Consider the following 12,145-nt stretch of genomic DNA (forward strand, 5'->3'; position numbering starts at 1 on the left):
GCCTATCACCCTCACCTTGACCTCCTTCCACCTATCGCATTTCCAACGCCACTCCCCCAAGTCCCTCCTCCCTACCTTTTATCTTAGCCTGCTGGACACACTTTCCTTATTCCTGAAGAAGGTCTTATGCCCGAAACGTCGATTCTCCTGTTCCTTGGATACTGCCTGACCTGCTGCGCTTTTCCAGCAACACATTTTCAGCTTCATTTTAATTGAGCCAAACAATGTCCATGTGCTCATCTCCTCCCATGATTTCTCTCATCTCACATAAGTAATCTAATCTAATCTAATATTTTGCTTGGGGTTAAGTTGCATAAAAATTAGGAAATCAAATGTAAAAGAGAAGGTAGGATTGCAGGTTAATAATGTGGCTAATTGTAACCATAAAAGGAAGGGACAGAATATGTAAACTTCATATTGCTGCAAGGAACCATAAAAATGTAGGTAAGTTTGATATTATAACAAACTTTAAAGACTTTGCATCTCAATGCGTGAAGCATTCAGAATAAGAGACAAACTGGTGCAAATCAAGATAAATGAATATGATCTATTTGTGGAAACACGATTACAAGAAGATCAAAACTGGAACTTGATATTCAGTGATGTTTGATTTTTCAGAAAGATCAGAGGGATGGGAATGGTGGTGGCATAGTGCTGGTATTAAAAGTGGAAATGAGGATGGTTGTGAGAGACAATTCAGGCTCAAATGATGTCGAGTCCATTTGGGCAAAGGTAAAAACAAAAACAGCAAGAGATGGAAGATATTGGTAGGACTAGTGTACATACCCCAAAACAGTAACCACTCTGTAGAGAAGGTGATAAATCAAATAGTAGCATGTAAAAAGAACAGGGCAATAATTATGATTGATTTTAATCATCTTGTTAATTTCGTTAATCAAATTGGAAAGGTTAGCTACAATAACAAATTCATTGAGTGCATTGGGAATAGTTTCCTACAGCAATATCTCTGGAGCCAAACTAGAGAGCAGGCTATCTTGGATCTAGTAATGAGTAATGAGGTGGGTTTAATAAAAGACCCGAGTAAAAGATCCTCTAGCAACGAGTGAAGTTAACATGATTGAATTTAATATTCATTTTGAGAGTGTGGGTCACAAACAACTGTGTTTAACTTAAGGGAAATTACAATGAAATGAGAATAGGGTTAAAGTTAAAATGAGGATAGAGTTAGAAATAAAATGAACTGCGTGGATAGATGAGCAGGAATGACAGTAAGCAAGCAGTGGTAGGCATTCACAGAAGTACGTCAGAATTCATGCACCAGGTTATAGTCCAACAAGTTTATTTAAAATCACAAGCTTTTTGAGTGCTGCTACTTTTAAGGTTCTTTTAAGAACCACAAAAAATAAAAGGAAAGTTTAAAAAAAACAAATCAAGAGAGCAGTTTTTAGAACACACAACACATTAGCTCAACGTTGAAGTGAAGGGAAGCACACAGGCACAGAAGTTATCGGCACAGATTGTGCAAATGGAATTAGATTAGATTACTTGGATCAGATTACTTACAGTGTGGAAACAGGCCCTTCGGCCCAACAAGTCCACACCGACCCGCCACCCCCCATTCCCCTACATTTACCCCTTTACCTAACACTACAGGCAATTTAGCATTGCCAATTCACCTGACCTGCACATTTTTGGACTGTGGGAGGAAACCGGAGCACCCGGAGGAAACCCACGCAGACACGGGGAGAATGTGCAAACTCCACACAGTCAGTTGCCTGAGTCGGGAATTGAACCCGGGTCTCTAGCGCTGTGAGGCAGCAGTGCTAACCACTGTGCCACCCACAAACAGTCAACAGTCTAACTAATAAGTCTTTGCAGTTGATCAAAAGTGTCAGACAGTGTGAATACAGTGTCAACAGCTGAATAGCAAGTGAAGGGATGACATGATCCGATTAATTGAGGCAGAGAGACAACTACAAAAAATTAAGAATAACATGATGGTGGAGACGAACCAAATGGCTGGAATAACTTGATAGGTATAAGAGTTGCATGCCAAGAGTCTAACCAAAGTAACAAGTAATCAAAAACTCTACAAACTAATTACGGTAGAGAGATCATAAATTATCAAGGTGATGGTGTTAAAACAGAACTGTAAGGAAGATTTTACAAATATAGAACAGTATGGTGAGGTTACAGAAAGCATCGCATGAATCCAAGATCACGGTTTAGGCCATCTCTGTGGGTATGGAACTTGGCTATCAGTTTCTGCTCAGCAATTCTGCATTGTGCATCTCAAAGGCTGCCTTGCATGATGCTTACCTGAAGATCAGAAGATGAATGCTCTTGACCGCTAAAGTGTTCTCCGGCAGGAAGGGAACATTCCTGTTTGGTGATTGTTGCACAGTGTCCATTCACCTGTTGTCGTAGCGTCTTGCCAATATACCATGCCTTGGGACAACCTTACCTGCAGCGTATGAGGTAGACAACACTGGCCAAGTCACGTGAGTACCTGTTGTGCACGTGGTGGGTGGTGTTCCCACATGTGATGGTAGTACCTATGTCAATGATCTGGCATGTTTTGCAGAGGTTGCCGTGGCTGGGTTGTGCGTTATTGTGGTTGATGTTGTCCTCAAGGCTGGGTAGTTTGCTGCGAATGATGGTTTGTTTAAGGTTTGGCAATTATTTGAAGGGAGAAGTGAAGTTGTAGGGATGACATTGGCAAGATGTTCGTCATCAATGACATGCTGAAGGCCGTGAAGAACATGTTGTCATTTCTCCGCTCAGAGGAAGTACTGGATGATGAAGGGTGCTCTATTGGTCATGTCCTGTGTCTGTCTTCTGAGGAGGTTGTAGCGGTTTCTGATTGTGGCATGCTGGAACTGGCGATCCTTTGAGTTGAGGATCGTATCCTGTTCTGATGAGGACATCTTTCAGCACTCCCCCTCATCTGAGCAGATCTTGTGTATGTACAAGGCTTGAACATAGGGGATGGCTTCTTTAACACGCTTAGAATGGAAGCTAGATATCGTGAGGTTATCCATGGGCTAAAGGTAGAGTGAGGTACTGAGGTGACTGTCCATGATGGAGATGCATGTGTCCAAGAATGAGACTAATTCTGAAAAGTAACCCATGGAATTCTGACGGTGGGATGAAACTTGTTAATATACTGTGTAGTCGTTTCAGTGATTCCTTGCCATGAGTCTGAAGGAAGAAAATGTCTTCAATGTAACTGCTTTATAGCACTGACTTGAAGTCCGCGCAGCAAAGAAGATTTGCTTGAACGTGTGCATGAAAATGTTGGCATATTTGGGTGCAAATTTGGTCCCTATTGCTGTTCTGTATGTCTGGATGAAGAACTGGTTATCAAAGGTGAAGACATTGTGATCGAGGATGAAGCAACTGAGTTATAGGATGGCGCCTGAAATTTGGCATTTATTGATTTTGAGTACTGAGGCTGTCGCAATGAAGCTATCATCATGGGGTTGCTGGTGTAGAGTGCCGAAACGCCCATTGTGATGAGGAATGTTCCTGGTTCGACAAGTCTGTGGGTGCTGAGTTTCTGTAAGATATCTGTAGCATTGTGACAAAAACTGGGGGTTCCTTGTACAATGGGTTTCAAGATGCCTTTGACAAAGCTGGAGAGGTTCTGATACAAGGTTCCATTCCCTGATAGGTGGGACATCTGGATCTATCGCTTTGTGTATCTTCGGAAGGCAGTAGAGTCTCCTGTGCAAGAAATACATGGGATGAGAGGGCATAGGTCACTCTGAAGGTCTGGACCGAAGGTCTGGATCAAAGGTCTTGATCAGTCTGTTAAGTTAATGAGTGTGTTCTTTGGTCGGATCAGCAAGTAGTTGTCTATAGTGTTCCTGGTTGTTCAGTTGTTGGTACGCTTTTGCAGTAGTCCATTCTAGTTTGTAGTATGGTTCATGTCAAACATGTAGCCCAACCATTTTGTTCTGTATTGTAAAATCTTCCTTCCTGTTCTGTTTTGACACAGTCACCTTTGGTTAGTTGTGATCTCAAATGATTTCAAATAAACCTGTTGGACTATAACCTGATGTTGTGTTATTTCTGACTTATCCACCCAGTCCAATACCGACACCTCCACATTCACAGAAGTAATTCATGACTCTCAGCAAAAATACATCCCAGTAATGGGTAATTTTCAGAGAGGGATAAGCAAATTATGGCTAGTTGAGGAAGTTAAGGAGAATTTTAAATTGAAAATAAAAGCAGATAAGGAAGTAAAAATCAGTGATATCCCTGAAGACATCTGGAGCACTGAGAGCAGTTTGGGTCCCCATTATTTAAGAAAAAATGTCATTTCATCGGATATAGTTCCGCTATAAGGTTCACTTGGATGATCCCTGGTCTGGAGGAATTGTCTTATGAGCAACGATTAAACAACATGGGACTCTACTCACTAGAATTTAGAAGAATGAGAAGTGGTCTCATTCAAATGTAGAGGATTCTTAAAGGGCGTGACGGTAAATCTCACAGGATATTTTCCTCATTGGAGAGTCTAGGACCAAAGGGCATGAATTTAAGATTGAGCTGACGCATTTCTTCTGAGGGTTGAAAGTCTTTGGAACTCCTTGCCACAGAGAGCTGTTGGGGCAGATTCCTTATGTATATTTAAGGCTGAGATAGATTTGTGAGCAGGAGGGGAATCTGGAGTTATGGAGAAAGAGCAGGGAAGTGGACATGAGTGTTGGATTAGTCATGATCCTATTGAATGACAGAGAAGGCTGGAGGGCCAAATGGCCTACTCCTTACTATTTCTTTTGTATTATTATAAATCAATTACATGAACCAACTGTTGCAACAGATGAAATTAACTGAGTGCCAGCTGTGGCTTAGTTGTTAGCAAGGTGAAATATGTGGATCTGGACTCGAATCCCATTCCAGGAGGGAGTGTACTGAGGGTGTGCTGCTTTGACAGCGATGCTGTCTTTTAGATTATATAGTTTCCATCTGCCCGCTCAGCTAGATGTGAAAGGTTCCATGGACTATTTCGGAAAACAGCAGATGATTCATCCTTGGTTGTTAGTCCAGTATTTAATTCCTCAACCAACAACACAAAACGAAATTGTGGTCATTATCACATTGCTAGCTATGGGAGTTTGCCTTGTCTGTATTGTCTGCTGCCTTTCCGATATTACAATAGTAACTTCAAAAATAACTTTATTGGTTGTAAAATGCTTTCAGATGTGGTAGTTGTGAAAAGCATGATATAAACTCAAATTTTCTTCATTTTTTTAACTATACTGTATCAGTTCAACCTTTGGGCTTCACACTGATTTATTCTGGTACTGCCCCCAATAATTATTTTAAACCACTGAGCCATCAGGGGAATCTTGAACTTTGTTTCGAGCAGAAGGTGTGCAATCAGTGCTGTTGGATAATGAGTGAGAATTGTGTTCCATAGTGCAATCTTTACCATGCCGGGAGATGTACTGGACCTAGAAGGTGAAGGATCGAGAAGGCAGCATGGTAGCACAGTGGTTATCACTGCTGCCTCTCAGGGCCAGGAACCCAAGTTTGATTCCAGCCTTGGGCGACTGTGCAAACACCACACAGACCTTCTCCCCGCATCTTATGGATTTCTGCTGGGTGCTCTGGTTTCCTCCCACAGTCTGAAGATGTGCAGGTTAGGTGGATTTGTCATGCTACATTATTCTGCATTGTCCAGGGATATACAGGCTAGGAGGATTAGCCATGGTAAATGTGAGATTACAGGATAGGTTGGGGGACTGGATGTGGGTGAGATGCTCTTAGAAGGGTCGGTGCTGACTCGATGGGCTGAATAGAGATTTGATGAATTTGAAGTAGTAAATATAATTTGCTTCCTGCCCTGTGTGGGATATAATTAATAGGTAATGGAAATCATTCCCCAAAGTAGAAATCCTTTTCCAAAGGTGCTAACTTATCTCAAAGCACCTTACTGCAACTTACTTATCTATTGCTTATCTGACAATACAACACCTCTTAGCCGATATGGACAGTTCTTCTCATGATCATTGGCAAAAATGTCACTTTGTTGTCAATTGCCCCTACTGGCAAATTGCACAGGTTGATGTTGGACACCTTAGTTAATTTTTATGTTCATAGTTCAGTTTGCTAAATTGATGTAGGACTTAAGATTCCACATTTGCCTGACTTGGTACTATAACCGATGAAGCAGTCATTCAATAAGCCTTTGCCCTTTCTGGTACTATCATAATGCAACAGGACCTTTTATCTCTTCACTTGTGACCTTCTATAAAGTTTCATTGCTTATCAATTTGGCAAAAGCTTGATCCTCGTCTTTAGCAACTTAACAATAATAGAAGTGCAAAAAATCATATTTGGATCAAGTTTAATCTGTCCATGTGTTCAGGTTATGTCTTCTGATAGGGTAATGTAAATCCTACCTTTTTGAAATCCAAGAAAAGGAAATAAAGCATAGCCAGGGTCTCAGCAATCTTTCCAATTTTGCCTTGTTTTGGAAGGTACTCTTGGTTCCGCAGGTCAAAAATTGCATGCAGAACTTGAACTGCTTCTGCTTCCTGGGCATCATCTTCAGGAGACACAACGTGATTGTATTTAGAAATAGAATCTCACTCAGGTATTGTTCACTCAGCTTGTGTAACCATATAACCCAAAAGGAGATGACATCCTCATAAGAGAGAGAAAATATAAAAGTTACAGAAATAAGTTGCGCAACTCCCATAGCTGATTAAATTAGCAATGGCCTGGGAGGACATCATTTGCATTTATCTTTCAGCCATGTTAAACCTTGTGATGCAAGCAACTATATACCTGAGGTTGAAACACATATTTTTCCACTTTTGTCCTGCTCTCATTAGCTGCAGATATAGTGACATATGAAATGTTGCAGTTATAGTGTTTGTATCATTCATTGCCATTTCTATGGATGCCTGATTACATGAAGTCCATTTTATTCACCCATTCATCAATTTGAGTCATTAAGGAAAGGTCTACTGATAGCTTCTTTTGTAAAGACAATTTATATCTGAACCATTTGGATTGGATGGTTCAAAGGTTGATTTTTAATTTGTGCAATTAAAAGTTCTACAATCTGTACCGAGTCCACCAAAGGTCAGTCAGGATTCCCAGCTCTGCTTATTATGTGGTGACTCCTGCTGGAAATTTGTTTGAGCTAATGTTGCAGCATTTTATGTTGAACCAAGATATAATTAAAATACTGTCCACATCCCCCTAGTTACAAATCAGTACTCTCCTCTTACACAGTCTAAACACGTTGCTGTCTTTTATATTGGTAGTCTTGTGAATTGCCTTGATGTAAGCAAGACGAAAACCTTTGACAATATTTTTAAGCAATACTCAAATAATCTCCATGCAAGCAGCAAAGACCAAGAGGAGTTTTTTTTTTCTTAAATTAGTGTTTTAACTAGCACCTTATGAACTGGCACTCTTGATAAACTGGCAAAAATTATATGTCTAAAATACTGGAAGTTTACTGTATTATCGCAGTGTCCGAATAGTCAGTTGAGGGTGAGAGTGAGAAGGCTCTCTGCAGGTAGGTTTCTTTATTAATTTAAGGCAAAATTCAATTATTATTTAAGGGATAAGTAATTGTATGTGTAAATATTCCACTAGGCCAAACATTCTCCATTTTACATATTAAGTAATGAGATGTTTTCTATATTAATTTGATAGAATGGTTGATGTGAGAGTGATAAGGAAATATCAATTTTAAATAGTCACAGTGTCAAAGAAATCAGATAAGGATCTTTATGTAGAATGGCTATGCTACAGACAGAAGTTGATGCAGTGTGTAGATAACATTTGAAATAGTGAATCAGATCTGTATTGCTGTTGCAAAGACCAATGGATACCAGGTATTTATTCATCTCCTCTGCTGTTTCCTGGTTCCCAGTATTATTTCTCCAGCCTCATCCCCAAGGGGCCAATGTTCACTTTGGCTTCTCGCTTCCTTTTTATATATTTAAAGAAGCTCTTGCTTTTCACATTGATATTACTTGTAAGTTTATCATCATTTGTTTTCTCACTATTTTATTGGTTTTGAAAACTTTCCCAATCCTTTTGATTTCCCATTAATTTTTAATGCCACATCAAATGTTTCTTTTGGTCTGATAATATCCTTAAATGCTTGATAACTCTTGTGTTCTTCTTCTTCACTGGAATATGTCTTTGCTATGAACAACGAACAATTTTCTTAAATGTCTGCCACTGTTCCTCAACTGTCTTTGCTGCTAAACTCCGTCCTTAGTCTACACCAGCCGGCTCTTATTTAAGCTTAACACGGTTGTTCCCAAATCATGTTTCTCCCTCTCAAATTGTGATAAACTCTACCATGTTATGGTGCCTGCTTCCAAGGGGATTTTTTACTCTGGCATTATTTATTAAATCTGTCTCACTGCACATCACCAGACGAAAAAATAGCCTGATCTTTGGTTAGATCCACAATATATTGGTTCTAGGAAACTGTCTTTAATACACTCTATTAATCCTTTCTCACAGCTTCCTTTGCCAATCTGATTATCCCAATCTACGTGAAGATTAAAGTCACCCATGACTGATATACTGACTCTGTTACATGTACTTTTATCTCCTGATTTATTCTTTCTCACTGTACAGCTACTATCAGGGGATCTATTGACAGAAAACCAGTGTTTTCTGTCCTTTAATATTTTTTACCTCTTCCCGTATGGATTATATCTTTATCTAAACATGTACTGGCACTGGGAGCAGTCCCAGAGGAAGTTCATTAGGTTGGCTCCAGAGCAGTAGTTTCCCAACGGGCACTAGCAAAGAAGCGAAGATTAGCTATTTCCTTTTTACGGACAGGAGACAAACTATTTTATTTAATGGCTTGCAGTGCTGAAGAAGATAGCAGAAATCCAGATTTTTTTTAAGGATTCAGCATAGAACTGCAGCCAAGATCAAGTAATCAGATCTACCATATCAATTTAAAGTCAGGAGTTAGGCAAGCCTTTAGACAACTTTGTAACGACACTGAAAAATATAGCCAGAAAATATTAAGTTTAGAGATACAAATACAAGGCTAATAATCAACTAATTTGGGATTCTGCACACCCTAAACTATAAAAATTCAAAGAGGAAAGGTCAAGCTCTCAATATCGCAAACTCTTGACATTGCCAGAGCATATGAAGCCATGAAGCAGTTGAAAACACTGACTGCACAACAGCTAGGTTTCAACTAAACCAAATAATGGAGGAAGAACTTCTCCAGAAGCTGCATGAAGACCACATGGGAATGGAGAAATATATACGTGGATCCACATCAGCTGTGTACTGTATGGGTACCTACAAAGACATTGAGAAGTGTCTACATGCAACGTTTTCCAGAAGTACAGAAACCCACAGCAGGAAGAGGTAATGATAGCTACTGAAGTACCACCCAGACCACAGTTAATGACTAAAACCGTTATAGTGCTTACATTTTAAAGAATTGGGGATATTATGTATTGTTACATTGTTTGTTTGTAAAGAGCTAGGAACTAATTAGGAAGTAATTGTATGTGTAAATATTCCACTAGGCCAAACATTCTCCATTAGATAATCAAGTCATCTGACCAGGCAAGCATGACAGTTGTATTAAAGAAAAATAGCTCTCATCTATCCAAGTTTAAAGTGTGATTATTTGAACATCTGGGCACCAGAAGACAAGAGAACACGAAGTATGTATGTTTGTTGGCCACTGAATGTATAATTAATGTATGACGATATTGCTTGGCCAAATATGGGCATCAGAATCTTTATATCCTTGTCTTCTACGATTTTAAAAAACACATTTGATTTTTTTTTGTTTTCTATTCCTGCTTTGAAACCACACCACACCGCAAGAAACATCTGTCTATGAACACCTGCCCAATAATCAACATTCTTCTCGGCTATCCTACACTTCTCAGCCTTTATCTCTGCACATCCAGTTTATGACATACTCTAAATTAACTCTATTGCTATAACCCTATGTATAGGCTGCCATCTATTCTACTTATTGATCATTAGAACTTGTTTGTTATACTAAAATTTCAGAAACTTCTCTGGCCATCCTACACTTTATTGGTTGAACTAGCAAGTCAATAATTATTTCAAACAGGTAATTTTACATGAAGAGAATTTGAAACAAATTTAAAATACTCCAGAATTTGACTACCCTTATTGGAGGAATTGCCCTAAAGTGTATCTGGCAATGTGGCTGGATTTACTTCCTGTCAATATCATAATTTGTGAAAATACCATTCTTTATGGAAACAACTAAGTAAGTTGTATAATACAGACCGAAAACATCCTCTAAGTCCACGATAGTGGTGCCAGGTTCTGGCGAACTGAGGCCTGCTTTCCACAGTGTTTTCTGTATCTCTGTCTCAACAAGCTCACCCAGGAAAGTATTCCAGATATTGGTTACCTGTATTTAAAATATGAATCATAAATGTCTTTTGCATTTAAACAACTGACATATAATTACTTTTCTTGTTCAGAGAGATTTAAAAAAGACATTAGACAAAGTTTTTTTTTCCACAGTGGCTGGCTTGCATGTGGAATGAACTTCCTGAGGAAGTGATGGATGCAGGGATAGCTACGATACTTAAAAGACGTTTGGACAGGTACACAAATAGGAAAGTTTTGGAGGGATATGGATCAGAAGCAGGCAGGTGGAGCTAGTTTAGTTTGTGATTACGTTCAGCGTGGACTGATTGGACAGAAGGGTCTGTTTCCATATTGTATGACCCTGACTCTGTAATTGGTGTACTCAGCTCAATGAGTCACAATAAAAATGGTTGTCAAAAAGGATTGAAAGGCCAGTTATCTTAACCTCATCAGTAGGCAACATGCTATAATATTATTCAAGAGATAGACACTTACTAAAAACATTATGATTAAGAAATTAAGTCATGACACAAGCTGTGTGATGACAAATCTGGAGTCTTTTGAGTATATAATGTAAAAAGGAATTGATTAGTGGTGTGTTCTTGAAATTTTACTAGACTTTTTGATAAGTTGCCACTGTTGGTTCCACAAAATTAGGGCTTTTAGGACTGGGGATAATGTTAGTTGGAGGATTTTTGAATGGATAGAAAATTGTGTGTAGGAATAAATAAGACATTTTCAAATTGGTAGGTTGTAATCAGAGGGTTACTAAAAGAATCTTGGTAATTGGGCTCAATTGTGTACAATCTATATTAATAACTTAGATGAAGGGCACTGAGTGTAATATGTTCAAAAGTAAAATATTGCAGATGTTATAAATCTAAAATTAAAAAGTTGAACTGGTCAGCAGGTTTGGCAGCACCTGGAAGAGACTGAAACATTATCACTGAGCTGGCTTATTAACTTTGGCAGAATCTGTGCTGAGAGAGAGAGAGAAACAGAAGTCCTGATATTCACAGCATTTTCTGTCCTTGTAATGTATTCAGATTTGCTAATAAAAGCAAAACTAGGAGGATAAGTAAGTACTGAGGAGGATAAAATGAGACTAAAAAGACGTAGGAGGCTTACAAAATAGTAAAAGGTGGTAAAAAGAGTGGAGCAGATTAGGGATCTAAAAAGGAATTCGCACATTGAGCATGGCTAAAGTATCAAATGAATACTTTGCATCTGTCCCTCTACCATTGTTATGGTGAAAGAGAAGCAAATTCAGTGTTAAAGGGCTTAAAATTGATATAAAGGAGGATTAAAAATTGGCTGAGTGATGGGAAACATGAGTAATCACTAACAGATGTTTTTAAGGTTTTGTAGTGGAGTTCCTCGAGGGTCAGTGTTGGAAACCTGGCTTTTCTGATGCAAATTAATTATCTATATCATAAGCTATAGGGCAAAATTTTAAAATTTGCAGATCATATGAAACTTAGAAGTATAAACTTGGGAAGATTGTGTAGAATTTCAAAAGGACATTGACAAGTTGGTGGAATGGGCGGATAGGTGGCAGGTGGAGATTAATGTGGGCATGTGTGAGGTGATACATTTTGGAAGATATTATGACCAGTCATAGAATCATAGAGATGTACAGCACGGAAACAGACCCTTCGGCCCAACCCGTCCATGCCGACCAGATATCCCAACCCAATCTGGTCTCACCTGCCAGCACCCAACCCATATCCCTCCAAACCCTTCCTATTCATATACCCATCCAAATGCCTCTTAAATGTTGCAATTGTACCAGCCTCCA

General features: G+C 39.1%; 1 protein-coding gene across 3 annotated transcripts in view; it reads right to left on the reverse strand.

Moving 5' to 3' along the window:
* zmynd12 (zinc finger, MYND-type containing 12) overlaps positions 1-12,145 on the reverse strand; it is a 100,734-nt gene that overhangs the window by 73,766 nt on the left and 14,823 nt on the right. For all 3 annotated transcript variants that reach the window (XM_043675683.1, XM_043675685.1, XM_043675682.1), the window contains exons 6-7: positions 10,258-10,384; positions 6,378-6,523 (exon numbers count right to left, since the gene is read on the reverse strand). In XM_043675683.1, the coding sequence (XP_043531618.1) occupies positions 6,378-6,523; positions 10,258-10,384 (273 nt within the window). The remainder of the gene's footprint in view (positions 1-6,377; positions 6,524-10,257; positions 10,385-12,145) is intronic.

This window comes from Chiloscyllium plagiosum, chromosome 34 (assembly GCF_004010195.1).
Source record: "Chiloscyllium plagiosum isolate BGI_BamShark_2017 chromosome 34, ASM401019v2, whole genome shotgun sequence".
Taxonomy (NCBI): domain Eukaryota; kingdom Metazoa; phylum Chordata; class Chondrichthyes; order Orectolobiformes; family Hemiscylliidae; genus Chiloscyllium; species Chiloscyllium plagiosum.